The sequence below is a fragment of the Jaculus jaculus genome, chromosome 16 (genome assembly GCF_020740685.1).
Source record: "Jaculus jaculus isolate mJacJac1 chromosome 16, mJacJac1.mat.Y.cur, whole genome shotgun sequence".
In the NCBI taxonomy this organism is placed as follows: domain Eukaryota; kingdom Metazoa; phylum Chordata; class Mammalia; order Rodentia; family Dipodidae; genus Jaculus; species Jaculus jaculus.
In genome coordinates this window covers 70,592,242-70,611,692 of record NC_059117.1, presented here as the reverse complement: position 1 = coordinate 70,611,692, position 19,451 = coordinate 70,592,242, and the positions used below count along the sequence as shown (strand labels likewise).

At 43.0% G+C, this 19,451-nt stretch overlaps 1 protein-coding gene across 4 annotated transcripts in view; it reads right to left on the bottom strand.

Annotated features, from left to right (window-relative positions):
* The window catches only part of Cfap20dc (CFAP20 domain containing), a 252,383-nt gene that overhangs the window by 160,299 nt on the left and 72,633 nt on the right, over window positions 1-19,451 (bottom strand). For 3 of the 4 annotated variants that reach the window (XM_045135745.1, XM_045135747.1, XM_045135748.1), the window contains exon 5: window positions 9,360-9,474. In XM_045135745.1, coding sequence (XP_044991680.1) covers window positions 9,360-9,474 — 115 coding nt within the window. Of the gene's footprint in view, window positions 1-9,359; window positions 9,475-15,865; window positions 15,956-19,451 lie in introns of all 4 variants that reach the window. The other variant, XM_045135746.1, reaches the window with a different exon arrangement.

The following is a 19,451-nucleotide window of genomic DNA, read 5'->3' as shown; positions in this document are numbered from 1 at the left end:
TCTTTCTTCAGTGTCTTAAAATTTTCACATTCTGTTTACAGGGTTTTCTGGTGCAATGTTTACGGTCTCTGATGTAAAAGATTATAGCATCTTCAAATACAAGTAATCTGACTTCTTTATTTCCTATTTTTATCCCTTTTATTTCTCTTACTGCTGTAGCTAAGACTTCAAGCCCAAGAGTGCAGAAAGGGGACATTCTTGTCTTATTCCTCAGTTTGGTTAAAATGCTTTGAATTTCCCCCATTTATCCTAACACTGGATATAGGCATACCACACTGTGACTTTACTATGTTGAGTTACGCTACTTCTAGTCCTAGTTTCTTCACGGCTTTCATCCCAAAGCATTGTTACATTTTGTCAAAGGTTAGATGAACATGAACATGTGAGTTCTATGCTTGACTCTTAGTGTGGCATATTATACTTTTTGATTTGCACACAGCAAACCATCCTTGCATACTGAAATGAAGTCCACTTGCTCATGAGTGGTCTTCTTATGGGAAGTTGATCAAGTTTGCATTTATTTATTGAGAAGTATTTGCGTCTGTGTTCATCATGGAGACTAGCTATAATGTTATTTGTGTGCATATCCACATCCAGTTTTGATACAGGGGTAATCCCTGTTTTGTAAATGAGGTTGAGTGGATTCCTGCAAAATGCCCCACCCTGTCCCAGCCCGTAGGCTCCTGTGTCACCTGCTCATCTGCAGCTGGTGGTTCTGTTCTGGAAGTTCATGGAACTATGGAGGTGAAGCCCTGCTGGAAGAAGTGTGGCCCTGGGTGGGTCTTCTTCCTGCTTGCTGTCCTCTCCTTCCTGTCTCTAGAGTAATGACAGACACAGGCTTCCTGCTCTTGCTGGCCACCTGCCCACCACGAAGGGCTCTGCCCTCTGCAACTCTAAGCTGAATCAAACACTTTGCCTTCAATAAGCTGCTTACCTTTGGGTGTTTTGCCCCGGCAACGAGAAAGTGACTGACACAATCCTCTTCCCTTTTAAGTCATGGCATAGTGTGAAGAACACTGGTGTCAGCTGTTCTTTAAGGAGGTGGGAGAATCCAGCATGAATCCACCTGGGCCTGGACTTTTTCTCACTTTGGAGACTTTTTAGTATCTGTGTGGGCATGTGGGCAAGGCCTGTGGCTGTGAGGTCCCTTCAGTGGGTAGAGACCAGGGCCTGTATCCATGTGGTCTACTGCATTACAAGGCTCAGACTTGATTTCCATGTCTTAGAGCATGGCAAGGTTCTCACTTGGATTTTTCTTCCTCTACTTTAGAGGTTGTTGCAGTCAGTTCCATGTTGCTGGGACGATCATCCGGGCAGGCACAGTTCAGAGAAGGAAGGGGTTTATTTCAAGCTCGCAGATGCAGGGAAGTTCTGTCAGTAATGGAAGAAGCTGGCTCCCGTCCACAGATCCGAGCAGACAGAAAGCACCACGCAGCTCGTGATTACCAAAAACAACAAGCAGGGTTCCCACCAGCATGCAGACCTCTGTGCACACCTTTGGGCTGGAATTCAGGTCCATTCCCAGTGATGCGCCTCCTTTGGCAGGAGTCTGCCTGCTAGAGGCTGAAGTTAACAAACTCAATTTGAATAAAACACCTGAGTCTACGTGGTCGAACATTCAAACTACCACAGAGACATTCCATAGGCAGACCTCAGACTACAGTCCTGGGTCTTGCTCTGGCTTTGCAGAGTGAGCCAAGAGGAGGAACATTTGTTTACATATGTGGCAGAGAAATTTGATAAGAGAAACCAGCCCCAGATGGCGCTCCAAAGCAGATTCTAGCGTGCAAGCCTTCACCACCGGACAGCACAACCCTGAGCCTCCTCCCAACCTATGCAGCTGCCTCATGGCAATATGTTCTCTGGTTAGTGCACCACTGGTAAACTCTTCCAGCTTCTGCACTTTTCCTCTTGCTGTTCTAGTCACATAGCCCAGAAGTTGAACACACTAATGATGTGAAGAACTCAATGTGATGTCAAACTGCCTGCTTCACTGCCTACAAAAACTCTGAGCCATCAGAGCTCAGGGCTCAGACTTTGGAAGTTATTCCAGAGAATGTGTCGACCCGGATGAATTTTCTGAGTCTCCATTCTTGTCTCTGGTGCTGGTTCTGGGTGACACGGTTTCCTGTGACAAACCAGTGGTTTTCAAGGCAGGGTCTCACTCTAGCCCAGGCTGACCTGGAGTTCACTATGGAGTCCCAGAGGGCGTTTCTGAGTAGACTCTTGCCACTGCTTGTGTGGATGTCACAGGCAGAGCATCTTCCCAGCACATGTACGGCACTGGACCCCAACACTCCCGTCTTGTGGCACTACAGCTGCCCAACGATGTATCCAGTGTTTACACTGTTGTTACTTTGTTTGAGATAGGGAATAATGTAGCCCTGGATGAGGATGACCTTGAACCCATGATCCTTTTTCCATGCCTCCCCAGTACTGGGCTTACAGGGATGCGACACCATGCCTGCTTTTACGTGCTGCTGGGCACTGATTCAGGGCTGCAGGCATGCTAGGCATGCACTCTGCAAGCTGAGCTGCATCTCCAGGCCCGGGCTGCGGTGCTGAGTTTCTCGTCTTCTCCTCTCACCACGCCCCATGTGCAGCTCAGGTGCACCTCATGCTTGCTGGGTTTGTCTCTGTGCTGCTTTGATTCCGGTGTCCCCCATAAACTCAGGCGTTCTGAATGCCAGGTTCCCAGCTGATGGAGATTTGGGAATTTACGCCTCCTGGAGGCGGTGTATTGTTGGGGGTAAGCTTATGGGTGTTATAGCCAGTTTCCCCTTGCCAGTGTTTGGCACTTTCTTTTTGCTATTGTCCACCTGATGTTGGCCAGGGGGCGATGTCCACCCTCTGCTCAGGCCATCATTTCCCCTGCCATCCTGAAGCTTCTTCTTGAGCCTGTCAGCAAAATAAGCCCTTTTCTCCTACAAGCTGCTCTTGGTCAAGTGTTTCCCGGCAGCAATGCGAACCTGACTGCGACAGTCTGTTTCATTCATCATACTCCTTCCCTCACTTTTCCTCCCTCTTCTTTTCTCTTGTTCATTTATAACGTATGTGCTACTGAAGTACAGTGTAAGTGTTCTGAATCTCTCCACATTGGAGCTGAGGTTCCAACCCTGCAGTATCTCACCCTCCACACTGACAGTGAGTGCCACACTCCCCAACTGGGGCTGAACCTTCTTTCTCTCAAATAGTTAAAACAAATAAAATATTAAAAAGTACCATAACTATGACATTACACAATTACATTTCACACACACACACACACACACACACACACACACACACACACACATATATATATTGGTTTTCTGAGGTAGGGTATCAAGCTAGCTCAGGCTGACCTGGAATTTACTATGTAGTCTTAGGGTGGCCTCGAACTGTTGGAGATCCTCCTACCTCTGCCTCCCAAGTGCTGGGATTAAGGCGTGCACCACTATGCCTGGCAAAATGTATAAATAATTTATAGAAAATAAAAAAGATATAAAATTAATATCATATATAGCATTAGAAAAAATATTTAAATTTATTTTTATTTATTTATGAGAGACAAAGAGAGAGGGGGGGTGGAAATTTATTTTTATTTATTTATGAGAGACAAAGAGAGGGGGGGGGTGGAGAGAGAGGGAAGGAATGGGCAGACCAGGACCTCTAGCCACTACAAACAACCTCCACATGCATGTACCACCACGTGTATCTGGCTTATGTGGGTTCTGGAGAGTTGAACCTAACCACTAAGCCATTTCTCCAGGCCAGTATTAGATTTCCACCCCCCCCCCCCCACAAGGTAGGGTTTCACTCTAGCTCAGGCTGACCTGAAATTTACTATGTAGTCCAGTATTAGATTTTAACAGACATCCTCAAATTTTATCATGTATACCCAAATTACCTTGCACCTAAATAATTCTGCCTCTCTTCCCTTCTCACTAAGTAATACTCTAGAAATTACATGTTGTTAGAAACTCCAAATTTTCCAGCAACTGACACCATGGAAAATATGATCTTTGAGGAGAGTGGGAAACATGATCTTTAGAAAGTTTTAAGAACATTAAACCAGACCTCCAGTTTATAATAAAAACTGTAACATGCACCATCAGAGGTATAGTTCAAAAGATATAACTCCTGAGGAGTAATTTTATCCATTGAAATGATAAATGCAGGACATTTGAGTCATAAAGATTGCTAAAAGATTTTGGCATTGTAATTTATCATATCACTTTGTTATATCTCCAATGAACAATTTATTTTGAATGACATCTCATAATTGAACTTCCCACTCAAATAGAATTAAATTTATTACATATTAGCACATGCTTTGATAGCAAGACATTGATGTTAATATGACACCATCACAAACTAATTGAAAGTATATTGAAAAAGAGCTGAAATTGATTCCAGTGTGTCTTGATGAATGGGCGCTTCTATTGTTTAATGTGATGGTCATCAATTTTTAATACTATCCTTTCCATTGAAAAAAGTTAAAAGTATAAATTGTTATAACTTAAAGGTTAAAGTGAAACTTCGTAATTAAGAACAACATGAAAAATAAATTTCAAATATTAACATTTACAGGTAATTGAAATAGAAAGTGGCCTATATATAGATATTCATAATGGCATGGGTATATATAAATATTCATAATGGTATAGAAATAAGAATTTAACTTCACTGCTTCTGGCTAAAAGGATTTAGCAGAAGAACTTGGGGGAAATGGGCAGTTTGATAATTATCTTCTAAATCCAGGGATGAAAACTTCACATCCACAGGGCCTGGCAGGTAGCTGGCAGAGCGGGAGGGTTGTGGACCCCTGAACACCTTGTAAGGAGGGAGGACTCAGGTTCACAGGAAAGCTCTCAGTCCCCTTCAAAATGTGCGATTCCATTCAGCTTGAACCTACTTCTTGCTGTGCAAGAAAGCCGGGTCAATGTCGCCAAATCTGGGTGTTTCAAAGGAGGTCAGAAATCAAGAATGCTGTATGAAATCACCTGACGTCAGCTAAGTTGTTTTCAGAATGCATTTTGAAGTTTACCACCAGCACATCTAAAATTGTTAATGGACAAATGATTGAGCAAAAGGCAGAAAACTGGGGGCTAGAGAAGATGGCTCTGTGGGTAACAGTGCTTGCCATGCAACCACACCCATGTCAAAGTAGGGACACACCTACAATTCTAGTGCTGAGGGTGGGGCTCCCTGGTTACTGGGTCTGACTGAAAACCAGAAAGCTCCAGGCCCAGTGAGGGCCCCTGTCTCAGGGAGATGAGGTGCGAGAGTGATAGAGGAAGACACCTACCAGCTTCCTTGGGTCTTTATCCTCATGCTCATCCCCCCCCCCACACACACGTGCACAGGAGGTAATATCACCAAAGCACCAGGGAGGCTTTTGGGATGTCTTGGCTGAATGAGGTCTTGAGTGGACGTGGTCTTGGGTAGATGGGGCCTTGGGTGGACAGGGTCTTGGGTGGGTAAAGTCTTGGGTGGATGGAGTCTTGGGTGGATGGGGTCTTGGGTGGATGGGGGTCTTGGGTGGATGGGGCCTTGGGTGGACAGGGTCTTGGGTGGATGGGGGTCTTGGGTGGATGGGGCCTTGGGTGGACAGGGTCTTGGGTGGGTAAAGTCTTGGGTGGATGGGGTCTTGGGTGGATGGGGTCTTGGGTGGGTAAAGTCTTGGGTGGATGGGGTCTTGGGTGGATGGGGTCTTGGGTGGGTAAAGTCTTGGGTGGATGGGGTCTTGGGTGGATGGGGTCTTGGGTGGATGGGGTCTTGGGTGGACAGGGTCTTGGGTGGGTAAAGTCTTGGGTGGATGGGGTCTTGGGTGGATGGGGTCTTGGGTGGGTAAAGTCTTGGGTGGATGGGGTCTTGGGTGGATGGGGTCTTGGGTGGATGGGGTCTTGGGTGGATGGGGTCTTGGGTGGATGGGGTCTTGGGTGGATGGGGTCTTGGGTGGATGGGGTCTTGGGTGGGTAAAGTCTTGGGTGGATGGGGTCTTGGGTGGGTAAAGTCTTGGGTGGATGGGGTCTTGGGTGGATGGGGTCTTGGGTGGATGGGGTCTTGGGTGGATGGGGTCTTGGGTGGATGGGGTCTTGGGTGGACGGGGTCTTGGGTGGACGGGGTCTTGGGTGGACGGGGTCTTGGGTGGACAGGGTCTTGGGTGGATGGGGCCTTGGGTGGATGGGGTCTTGGGTGGATGGGGTCTTGGGTGGACCTTGCGTATTTCTTTAGAAATTGCCCCTAAACATGACTCAGCTTTAATTTAATAGGGGCTCATTGGGAAGAAAGTCTGTCAACCTTTTGCTGAATCAACACCTTGGGTTGGGAGGAAAATTAAAGAAATGACAGCAAATCCCTCAAATGTGTTTGAATATTCCTAGACACTGGTGAGATTACTGAGAAATTGCACTAGAAAGTGTATGTGATTTGACCATGAAAAACTCATTGTTTTATCTTCTATGTCACGAGGCCCATTAGGGTTTGCCAGCTTGTTCAACAAGCAACTACTGAGCACTAAGTACTAAGTGCTGACAAGAACTGGGGATACAGGGCTGGGGAGATGGCTTACTGGTTAAGACACTTGTCTGCAAACCCAATGGACCTAGGTTTGATTTCCAAGGACCCATGTAAGCCAGATGCACAAGGTGGTGCATGTGTCTAGAGTTTGCAGAAGCTGAAGGCCCTGGTGTGACCATTCTCTATCTGCATCTTTCTCTCAAATAATACAAAGAATTAAAACAAGGAAAGAACTGGGGATACAGCTCAATGACAAGCTTGAGAGTGTGATGGAGGAGCCAGGCAAGTAAGCACGTGAGTATGTGTCTACTGAGTAAAGACGTGTTCTGAGGGCTGTGGGCCTGAATAATAGCCATGAGCTGTTTCCAGAACATGTAGTCCACAGAGAATAAAGCACAAAAGACTTACAAGGTGTGGTATTTGAAAAGAAAACAGCAGCCATCATCCTTACTCAGGGCTTACTGTAGGCCAGGCACTGTTCCTGAAAGCTTTATGCTTACGAACTCAACCTGACATTGACTTTGATGGTGTATGTACCTCACAGTATCTGCATCTTGTCCATGAGGACAGGGGTTGTTAGAGAAGTAAGTGTCAGAACTCTGATTTTATGTGCTCCATCCCGCATACTATTTATGTCATTTGACTTTAGCAGACACGTAGAGTGCCCAGCCAGATTTGACCTTCTAGTCAGTGTCTCCACCCTGGTTCTGTCCTTACTCTTGCAGCAGGTCTCACATACCAGAGGGTTTTTACATCCCTCTCCACTCACTGGACTGTATGGATCTGATATTGTCTAACACTCTTTCTTCTTGTGCTCCCTATCTCTGCTCACCAACCCTAATCTAGATGAGAGCAAATGGTCTTCTCATTTTCACAGTGTGTAGCAGTCAGCTTCTTGAGAGGGACAAAACACCTGCCCAGATGGTAGAACAGTTCACTTCTAGCTTTGGCCTTGGGGGTAAAGCTTCACCAGGGCGGGAAGCACAGGCCAGGTATCACATCTTGCCACAGCAGCTGGCAGGAAGCAGCAAGAGACTACACTCGCTCACATACTGGGTGAACATAGTCTGGGCTAACTTGCGCTGACAAGTTAGTGGCTAATAAACCTCAGGGTCCACTCCCAGTGACTCATTTTGGCTCCATACCTCTCCAACTGCCTGGGAATCAAGTAATGAGAACACATGATTCTACTGGGGAACATCTCATTTAAACCACCATACTATCCCATTTGCCAAATAACTGCAAATATCACTGTAGAATAATCTTCCCAACCACAGAAGTGACTATATGTCCTTTCCCTAATCTAAAAGCATAACTTTTTTGTGTGTGTTTATTTTTTGTGATGCGGGGACCAAGCCCAGGGCTTGCACCATCTCATCAGCACCCCAACACTTTATAAGACCCCTTTTCTCCATCACAGTGTTTTGGAATGAGTGGGACATGCTTACTTGGGGGGTGACCTGGGTGGACATGGAGTAGCATTGAGTGACTCTGGATCACACACCAAAATGTTCTCTATCAAGTGCCTTTCAGTTGCTCAGGTGTCCTAACTATGCCATAAAGAAATATTTTATATTTATCTTATATTTGATAGTTTTCATCTTTACACAAAGAGCAGGATTTAGGAAAGTATAACTACTGGATATTAAAGTTCTGTTTTGTCTGAGGTGCTAGGAAGGAACACAAGGCCTTATTCATCATGGCCAACCACCCTACCAATGAGCCCCAATGTTTTATTTTTAGTTTATCTTTTAGTTTTAGAGAATTTTTTTCTGTTTTTCTATTTATAATAGTGATACAAAGCTTTCTTTTAAAATAAATTTAAGCAAAAAAGTTTAAAGGAAAACATTAAGGAGGGACTGGGGAGATGGCTCAGCAGTTAAGGACACTTGCTTGTAAAGCCTGATGACTTGGGTTCAATTCCCCAGTACTCACATAAAGCCATATGCATAAAGTGCAGCATTCATCTAGAGTTTGTCTGTAGGATAAGAGAGGCCCTGACATGCCCATACTCTCTCAAATAGATACATAAACTATTTAAAAAATTTGGAAAGCATTAAGGATATAGTAGATCAGGTTATACACAAATGTACTGACAATGGTGCCATTAAAACAAACATCCAAATGACTCATGTTTGAGAAAGTCTATTCAGCAGAGTGAGACCCTGCTGAAGTTTCACACCAGGTCTCTCAACCTGCGTCTTACAGGACTGTTTCTTCAGCAGTGTCGGGTCTTCCAAGCTGTGCCACTTTCCATTTTCCCAGCGTCTGCCCTCATTCTCGCTTCTGTCTGGAGTGTTCAGCTTCCCGTCTTGCCCTGTGCATAGTCCTTCCAAGTCCACATTCAGTGCTGTCCCGCGAGAAAGAGGGATCTCATTTCCTCCACAGGCCCAGGAGCATTCCCTTTCTCCACTGACTTCCTCCTTAGTTTCAGTGACATTCTCAGCATTTCAGTCATAATATTCTTATAATATTCTTCCACTTAGTAGATTTCAAGGGACGGGGAGGAAGAACATGACTATATTCATTTTTAATACCACATGGTACCTAGCAAAGGCCTCTGATAGAGAAGAGGCTCACTGGGGCTGCAGAGACGGCTCAGCAGATAGAGGCGCTTGCTTGCTTGTAAAGCCTGACACTCTGGGTTTGATTCCCTGGTACCCAGATGAAGCCAGATGCACAAAGTGGCGCATGTGTGTGGAATTTGTTTGCAGTGGCAGGAGGTCTTGGCATCCCTATACTCTCTCTCTCTGTCTCTTTCTCTCAAATAAATAAACTTTTATTTTTATTATTTAAGAAAGAGGCCCACTGAGGTGAGTTGGACCATCTTTTAGGAACACTCACATGATACTTACAATTTTCCGCTTGACCATGAGGAGTGGGATTTTTGCATGAAGTGGGGTTGAGGACAGTTCCTTGTGGACTGTTGATAAATACAATCTTCTCTTGATGTTTCTTAAATCAGTAATTCTGAGGTGAACAGAAAGAGACAGGGCAGAAGAAAGACTCCCGTCAATTTAATATCCACTTCTATGGATAATCAGCAAATCGGTATAATTTGTCATACACAATCCTTCCAACAGGGACTTCGAACACAGAATTTAAGAATTTCCACTCTCTTTCAAGAAGTAATAAAATTTCTTCCTTAAATTCGAAGTGCTCACAGGCCCGAATGAATAAATTCACTTAATATGCTAATTTATTTCAACGCTCTACACTAGATTTCCACAGTCCTAGAGCCTATGAAAAAAATTCAATTTGTATAAGCTCAGAAACTGCTAGCCTTTAATAACCAGGCTTGTTCCAGCCCCTTAAGCTTGTGTTATCTCAGGACATACTGTCACCTACTAAATAGGAAAACATTATGGGTTTCTTTCCCTAAAAATGCACCTGTCATTTTATATAGGCCTCTTAGTACGCTTGCAGACAGACACCAAACACCGCCTGTCGGCTTCGCTTCCCAAGCACACATCTCCCGAGCAGAATTTTAATCCCCGGGTTTACCACTTACCATTCAGGTCAGCCCACAGCGAGACCAAGGACGCTGAACCTGAACATCTTTAATAGATTTAGACCACAGCCATGATCACAAAGATTACGTCTGCTGCAAATTGATAGAGGCTCAGTCTCACGTGCTGCTTCCTTTAGGTCTCAGAGGAAAAAGCGGAACAGCTATGAACCTGCTTCAGGCTGCTCTGTTGGGGAATTGATGCTTCCTTAAAAACTTTCGTTTTTATCTGAGAATAAGCACCCCCCCCCACTTTAACAACACTTTTAAAAAGATGTTCTACACTGCTAATTTTATATGGCTACCAACCCCCGAGGAGACATTTCACTCACATACATTGTTGTCCACAGGTATAGTATAATTAATCTTTTTTTTTGGCTTTTCAAGATAGGGTCTTGCTGTAGCCCAGGCTGATCTGGAATTCACTATGTAGTCTCAGAATGGCCTGGAGCTCACAGCGATCCTACCGCCTCTGCCTCCTAGGTGCTGGGATTAAAGGCGTGCGCCACCACGCCCGGCTAATTTACCAGGTTGCAATGAATGGAGCCCTTTCTATAGCTTTTCTATCCCTTCTCCTCTTCAACTTCCAGTCTTATTCCTGTCCCTGTACACAGCAATCTGTGCATTTTATTGTGGGAAAACTATCATTAAATAGTAAAAATTATAGGAGGTAATTTCAAGACTTAAAACTTGCACTTCCTGGGCTGGAAAGATGGTTTAGTGGTTAAGACACTTACCTACAAAGCCTACAAAACCCAGTACCCAGAGTAAAGCCAGATGCACAAGGTGGCACATGCATCAAGAGTTTATTTGCAGTGGCTAGAAGCCATGGCATGCCATTCTCTCTCTCTCTCTCTCTTGCCCCTCCCTCTTCTGGTTTCTTCTCAAGTATATAAATAAATAACTTCCACTTCTCTTGCACTAAATGATGCCATCAGTTCATTTACAGAGCAGGAAATTTTTCAATCTATCAATAGTGCTAAGGTTTAAATTAAGACTCAGAATAATAGACTGGGAAGAAGGCTCAGTGGTTTAAAGGCACTTAGTTAGAGAACCCACTGGCCTGGGTTTGATTCCCCAGTACCCACAAAAAGCCAGATGCACAAAGTGATACATGCTTCTAGAGTTCGTTTGCAGTGGTAAGAGCCCCTGGGGTGTCCATACTTTCTCTCTGCTTGTAAATAAATAAATAAAATATTTTGAAAAAAAATCAGAATAGTGTTGCAATCTGTTAAAGAAATTGGACATATAGGTAATATTTAAGACTAGCTATGACCAACTACAGCAGAAAAAATTTGTATTAGTTCACAGTAATGATTGCGAAGCCAACTTTCCTGGACTCAAACCTCAGTTTCACTTTGTGTTAGCTGAACGACACTGGCAGGGAAGATTGCTTAACCCCCAACGCCTGCATTTCCTTATCTGTAAACGTGGGCAGCAACGTGCTTCTACGAGACTCTATAAAGGTGGCACGAGGGCACTTGTGACATGCGCGCAGTAGGCCTGACGCACAGAAGCGCCCCCTTTCCTCACCGTCACTGACTTGTTGTCTGTGGACTGCTCAGTGAGCCCTGTGCATTTGCGGCTCTTCATTTTCCAGGATTAAACCTCGAGTGGCTCACCCATGCCTATAGTGTTCTCTATCAATGACCCAACCTCCTTTCATACTGGAAGATGGGAACAGCTGGGACCATTGGCTGTGACATCTTGCTCATGCTGTGGTGAGCCACGGTTTAAAGCGGGGAGGGGCATCACCCTTGGCTGCTGTCCTTGGCATGTTTCCTCCATATCCCCGAGGTGCGGGCTGGGCCCTGGTTATCACAGTCATTGCAAACACGGTTCAGTGTGCTGAAGGAACTATGGAATGCTTGATGAACTGCCTCTATGAAAGCCCTGCCCAAGTGATGCATTTGTCCATCTATTTACTGAGCACCTACTCAGGGCCAAACACAAAACAGATCCCGAGGACGAGGCACAGGCCCAATTGCGAGGAAGTAGCTGATCTACTGGGAAGACAGATTGGAAACACACAGCAGTCTGTTCCCAAGACATGCTCTGAAGAAAATCAAGCACAGCAGAGCAATGGAGCCTGGCGTGTGGAGAAAGAACTGTTTTAGAAGGGCTGGTTAGGGAAGGCCTCTCACAGAAGGCACACTCTGAACAGAGTTTTATGAATGAAGGGTGGGACCCTTGTACACATCTGGGGGAAAAATACTCCGGATAGTCATGGGAGCACTCAGGAAGGAGCTGTTCCTCTGCTGCGGTGTATATCCAGCACAAGCATTGGGAGAGGCTAGTTCCCCCAGACAAAGCTCACCAGGAAGCACACACCCCAAGAGAGGTCAGGGCTCAGTTTACACAGGATGTTCTCAGTTAGATTTAGGTGTGAAGGCTCTGCTGTTTGGGAGAATCTCCAACAGATCACGTGCCTGGCTTAGGACTAAGCCACCCATACTGGTGACGGGCTTATTCTACTGTGGGCAAAAATCAATCTGCAAACCTTTCTCATCTCATAATCAGGAATAGTTGGTTTTGGAGGAAAACAAAATCATGTGCTAAGCCTAAATCGTTCTGGAAGCAAGCTGAGTTGCTACTTTAAAACTTAAGATGAGTCATTCATGAGAGAAGGGCTATGGATGCATATGTTTGATGACTTAAAACCTTCATTATGCTTTTGTGCTTTTTTGGGGACAATTTAGTTGCTGTAAGAAAGGCTGCTGATAACACAGCTCTTCACTTATAACACAGGCTTGATTTTCACCATTTAATACTTCCTGTAACCTAACACAAAAGAAGGAAGTCACACTGCTTTATTCCTCTTATGCTTAAATATGCATTAAAAAGCCCACGTAAGCTAACATATTGTTATCACCATACAGTAAGCAGTCACAGCTAAGTGTCAGCAATATGATAGAAAAAGTAATGAGATTGTGTTTAGAAAAATGGGAGTCTAAAGGAGTACCAACCTCATTTATAACAGCATTCTAGAGAACAGCATTCATAAAACTCCACAGCTATGGACATTAGTCACATTCACTGCAAACATAACATCTACATCGCAAAACCTCACAGAGAAACTCTGCAATGCACTTTGTACCTCCACCCCTGATTGACAATTTTGTCACACTGGCAACCTCACTAAAAATCTAAGTAAAAGGTAGCCACCATTCAGGAGTGGGGATGAACTCATCTGTTAGAGAATCTAATCACTGTTCTTCCTTTGTACAAACACTGACATCTAGGAGGGGGTGAACACATCTATTCAGGAAACTAATCACTGTTCTTCTCTATGAACAAGCATTTGCAACCACTCTGAAATTCACTTCAAGTCAGAAAGAACTTGCAAAGTTTATGTCAGACTTTGGAAGATTGGACTCATTGGTTAGAATCCTTTTATCTTGCAGGTAAAATTGTTTTGATTTTTCCTTATAATGGCCTAAAAATGAACCAATCTGAGTACAGGTTTTCTGTGATGCTACTCAATAACTCCAGGTCTGATTATATGGAAACACTGTGATTGCAAGACAGCGTCTTTAAATACGTGTGTGTTGCTCAGGGTTACAGGGCGTGCATGTTCACTGCAGTGGGGCAGTTGGGCGGGGGTAGAAGGTGGCTCTGGCTTCCCCAAGTATCTCCACCCTTCACAGTCACCAAGAAGGCTTGAGTTCGGGACCCTATCTACTGAGGTTTAAATCCACCGAGGGTTCTTTTGTCCTTCAAAGAGTATCGATTGTACTTTCAAGTGCTTTATTAAAACACAAAAACGCAATATAGCACACACTCCATTTCTTTTTCATAAATGTCCAATACAATTCGCCCTTTACACATATGATTCTAGATTAATAACTTTGCAACTTTCTCTAGATATCATTTGATTTCTACTTTAAAAAGGAGGCAAGATATTTTTATTATTAAATTTGTGAGTCCTTTAAACTTCAGGTGTTTCCTTCTAGGTGTTTTATTTTTTAAAATACATTTTTTAACTCCTAATCAATTTGAGTTCATTTGTGTATATGGTATTTAAATTAATTGTTATAAATGTGTAAATTCAAATGCAGAGCATCATTTGTTAAAACAACATCTTTTATTCATTGTATTGCCTTAGCATTTTGGCCAAAGATCAATAAGCCATAACTGTAAGGGCTTATTTAATTGAACCTGAGTTCAATTCCCCAGCACCCATGTAAAGCCTGCATGCATCTGGAGTTCATTTGCAGCAGCTAGGGGCCCTGGTGTGCCCTTTCTCTCAATCTCTCTGTCTCTCTTCTTTATATCTGTCTCTGCTTGCAAATAAATAAAAAAATACTTTAAAAATTGTTTGAAGTTGGGCATGGTGGCATATGTCTTTAATACCAGCACTTGAGAGGCAGAGATAGGAGGGTTGCCATGAGTTCGAGGCCACCCTGGGACTACATAGTGAACTCCAGGTCAGACTAGGTGAGATTGAGACCCTACCTTGAAAAACCAAACCAAAAAAATTGTTTGAAAAATATATAGAAAAAAGAAAAGAAAACAAGACAGCCCACAGAATGGAAAAAAATTTATTTCAAATCATATATCTAATAATGTTTAAATATATACATATATAAAGTACTTAGACAAGTAGATATAAAAAGAAATAATACAATTAAAGTAGACAAATAATTTGAATAAACATTTTCCAATGAAGATAATATGAACAATGAAAAAATGGAACAGTTATTAACATCATTCATGAGCAGGGAAATGTAAATTAATGCCCAAAATGACAGGAAAAATTAAAAGGGGCTAACAGAAAGAAATGTTGGTGAGAATGTGGAGAAATCATAACTCTTGTACATTACTAATGTGTAACTCTGCATGCCACAACTTTACTTCTAGTTATCTACACCTAAAATAGCTCAAAACAATTGTCCAGGACTGGAGAGATGGGTTGGCAGTTAAGGTGTCTGCCTGCAAAGCCAAAGTCCCCAATTTGATTCTCCAGGACCCATGTAAGCCAGGTACACAAGGGGGTGCATGCGTCTGGAGTTCATTTGCAGTGGCTGGATGCCCTCGTGTGCCCATTCTCTCTCTCTCTCAAATAAATAAATAAATAAATAAATAAATAAATAAATAAATAAATAAGACATTAAAAACACTTGTCCACACAAAACTTTGACATGAATATTCATAGCAACACTACTAATAAAAGCACAAATTGAAACACTGCAAAGGTTCGTTGGCTGATGAGTTAACAAGTATGATATAGTCATTTTATGGATCACTGTTTCATGTTCAGAAGGAATGGACCACTGATACATACTACAACATGGCCAAATCCTGAAAACATTATGCTAATTTCAGGCCAGCGACAAAAGACCACAAGTTGTATGGTTCCCTCCATATGATATGTTCAAAGCAGGCAATCCACAATACAGAATGAGCTGTGGATAAGGAGGAATTGACAGTAACTGCTAATGGGGTGACAAGACATTCTAAAATCACATAATGGGGATGCCTGTATAACTCTGACTTAAAGCAAAAGCCTCTGGGCCATGGGCTGGAGACACGGCTCAGGGTTACGGCGCTGCCGGCGAAGCCCAGGGGCCATGTTTGGCTCTTCAGACTGCACGTCTGCCAGGTGCTCAAGGTGACATGAGCGTGCAAGGCTGCACATACACACGAGGTGGTGCACACTTCTGGAGTCCAGTTACAGTGGTAGAGATTCTGGCATGCCAATTCTCTTCCTCTCTCTCTCTCTCTCTGCCTCTCTTTCTCTTCCTTGCACATAAGAAAAGGCCAGTCTGCTGGGCTTGCCTCAGAAAACAAAACAACAAAAGAAAAAAAGCAAAAAACACCACTGCACCATACCCTCGGAAAGGGTGAACTTACTTGGTATGGTATGTGTGATGCCTCACAGTGAAAAGGGGCAGGGGTACACAATGATGATAAGTCAGTCACTGTTGCAGTCAGCTTGCATTGCTGGCAAAAAATAAATTAATAAATAAAAGAACCTGACCAAGAACAGTTTATGGGAGGAAACGGTTTATTTTGGCTTACAGACTTGAGGGGAAGCTCCCTGATGGTAGGGGAAAACAACAGCATGAGCCGAGGGTGGACATCACCCCCTGGCCAACATCAGGTGGACAACAGCAACAAGAGTGTAACAAATACTGGCTAGCAGAAGCTGGCTATAACACACACAAGCCTGTCCCTAAGAATATATCATTTTCAGGAAGCTACAATTCCTAAATTGCCAGCTGGGGACCTAGCATGCAGAGCAACTAAGTTTATATGGGACACCTGAATCAAACTACCACAATCACTTATTGTAACTGGGTAAGCAGTATTTTAGAACTATATAATGGGTGGGAAGATGGCTCAGCCCAGGCTCAGTGCCTAAGCCACCCACATAAGCCAGATGCTAAAAGTAGCATAGGCATCTGGCTTTCATCTGTGCCTTGGCTTGCCCCTCCCCTCAAATGAGCAAATACATGATTAAATAAAGATGTAAACAAAGCTAGGGCTACTGTTTTTATTGTCTTCACTCTGAAACAGACGACGACGCTGTTATGGACTGGACTGTGCACCCTCGTGTGGTGTGCACGTCCTACCACCTGGTCCCTGGGAACACGCTCCACGATTAGGGTGTGCTAGTACCCAGTGACTGCTATCTCATCAGAGGAGGGAGATTTGAACACAGAGAGAAAGACAGAAAGATGTGTGTGTGTGTGGTGGGGGGGAGGATTGGGAAGACTCCACGTGAGAATGCATGCAGAGGTTGCAAGGACAAGCTACAGTCAACTAAAGTGCCAGAACGGGCAGCTCTGAGGAGCTGGGGCAGCTCCATGGTGTGGGTCCTCTGCCAGGGTCTTCAAGGAAACCAGCACTCCTGACCTCGTGATGTCAGGTATTTTCTGAAACATGAAGTTTCTGTTGTTTTAATCTATCCTGTTTGTGGAAATTTATTAGCATAGTCCTAAGAAACCAATTCAGCAGGCTTCACCACATACCAAAGCAGAAGTTGACCAAAAGTAGCCAATCACTCCACTAGATTTTCTACCATACAGGCTGGGGCTGTCACAGCTGTCCATTCATCGTGCTTTGAGGCAAGCATGAAAACACTAGAAAATGGGAAGCATTTTATAAATGCAGGACATTATTAATGTATGTGTGTTTATTGTTTTCTCAGCTTTAAGGCCTTTCTCTCCCCTTTCTACAAATTATTTGTTTGCTAACAGTAGTCACATTTGGATAAGTTACAGCTGGAGTGTAAACTGTCTACTTGAGAAATACTCATCTCTACATAAAAGTGAGAATTCAAATTATAGAACACTTACACCACATATTATCTTAACTTCCAAGCACATGTTTTGCCATGAATTGGCAATTAACTGAACCTTCATTTTAGAAAGCAAATCAAGCATATACCCTTTTGTTTATATATAGAATTAGGCTATTTTTTTTTTTTTTACTAAATTGCTATTCTGCTGAAATGATCCTTAAATAATGATGCCTCAAAATTTACAAAGAATTAATAATAAAAGTACATTTTAAACAATGAATCAGTTAAAAATTCTTAGTTACCAATAAAAATGTTACACATCTCTGATTATTAGAAATTCCCAATTTCGAGTCTTAAAGACTTAAACATTTGCTATTTTACCCATCAGTGAAATCTGACAGTATCCAACAAGGAAGAAAATCTGTCATGTATCCCAAAATATTTTCTGTTTGAATACTTCTATACCTTCTCCTTTCTGCCCTCCTGAATGTAACTACAGATGACTTTGCCTACTGAGGCGATATGTACATACCTTTATTCTATTTTCACATGGTCAGTTCACACATCTTGAAATGGATAGTATTTCACAAGTGAACAAAGATACACACATTTGCATACCAATTATAACATTAATCCACAGCAGGGGGTAACTGAGAGATCCACTGTAAGGGTCTAAATATGCACAACTATGGTAATTTCATACACTCTATAGAAGGTACTAAAAAGAATGAGACAGATTAATATGTAATAACCTGGAGAGATTCTAAGATGAGTAAGTAAACAGTGTCCCTCTCACCTCAAAAGCAACTTCCACAGAGCATGAATACAACAATTCTATCTGTGGGGAAAGAACAAGGCCATATGCACCCAAAATCAATCTCTGGAGTCACTCACAGAAATACCTGTTCCTTTTGAAAATGATTTCAAATTTTCTTATTATAGACATGCATTCTTTCATTACATAACATTGGATGGCTTTATGCTTATGAGAACAAAGCAGTAATTAGCAAACTATTCTACTATAAATAAATACATTAATTAAAAATAAACTATAAATAAATAAAATACCGTTTGAAATAAAATACACCTACAACAATACAGGGCGTTAACAAAAGGGTCTCTGCTACCTGGGACCTCAGGAAAGACACTGTGTGACACTTTGTGGTGCCACTAGAGACGCACAGATGGGGTCCCTTGGCCAGGCCCGCACTCATGTGCAGAATCAATAGAGCATCCTTCGAGGCAGGAACACAACAATTTACTTGCAGTGGTTTATCGAGTACTGAGTTCAATAGGAGTGGGCACTTTGTCAATAACATTCTAATGGATGCTATGCATGACAGTTCAATGCTGTAATATACAAGCTGGAAGGCCAGATAATCAAATCTATATGTCCCTGGAGTCTGGGATGATCATTTGTAGAGAATGTACAGAGAAATATCAAGAAATGTCTCACTGCTGTGCCTAATGATGGTTTTGGTTATTATGTTAATGTACACCAGGGCCGTCTTGATACATTCTTTCATCTTACACTATTTCCTACCACGAAAGATGAAATTAGAGAGCTTTCCTTTTAGTTTGAATTAGGCTGGAAGCTTATCAATGCAGACACATTTCCCAATTAAGCCAGACAATATGAAATACGCACTACCTGAGAAAAATCTGATTGGTTGGCAAGAAACGTGAGATTTGGAGGTAAAGTCAGCCCTTTAGTTCTACAGTCAATTCCTAAGCTTCCAGAGACTAAAGGTTTATGTGAGCCGAGCCATCTTTGTGCTGGTATTTGAGGTTTAAGACAGTGCTCCTCAAAAAGACAAAGCACAATTAGCTATCAAGCTCATTTACTTGGAAGCGCACACCTCACACGTTCGCGTAGGATTGCTGAAGCATCCCTTGGTTTCCTTTTCCTTGACTCAAAGTGGCTTTCCAATTGTTTTGACAACATTCTGGGAGGAATGAAAATGTCCACTCAAGTCTGCTAGGAGCTCCTAGCTTTTCTTCCCTTAAAAAAAAAAAAAAATCTTTTCCTTGGGGACCCTGCGCCTCTCACCCTATCTTCAATGTTCTCTACGTGTTGCTCACTCACTTTACATCTCTAGCCTTGAACTCACACCTGTTCACTTGACTCCTTCTGGGCACCTCACAGAAGTTTCCAGTGAAAGCCATGCAGATAAAGGTGGGCTTAGTCACTGT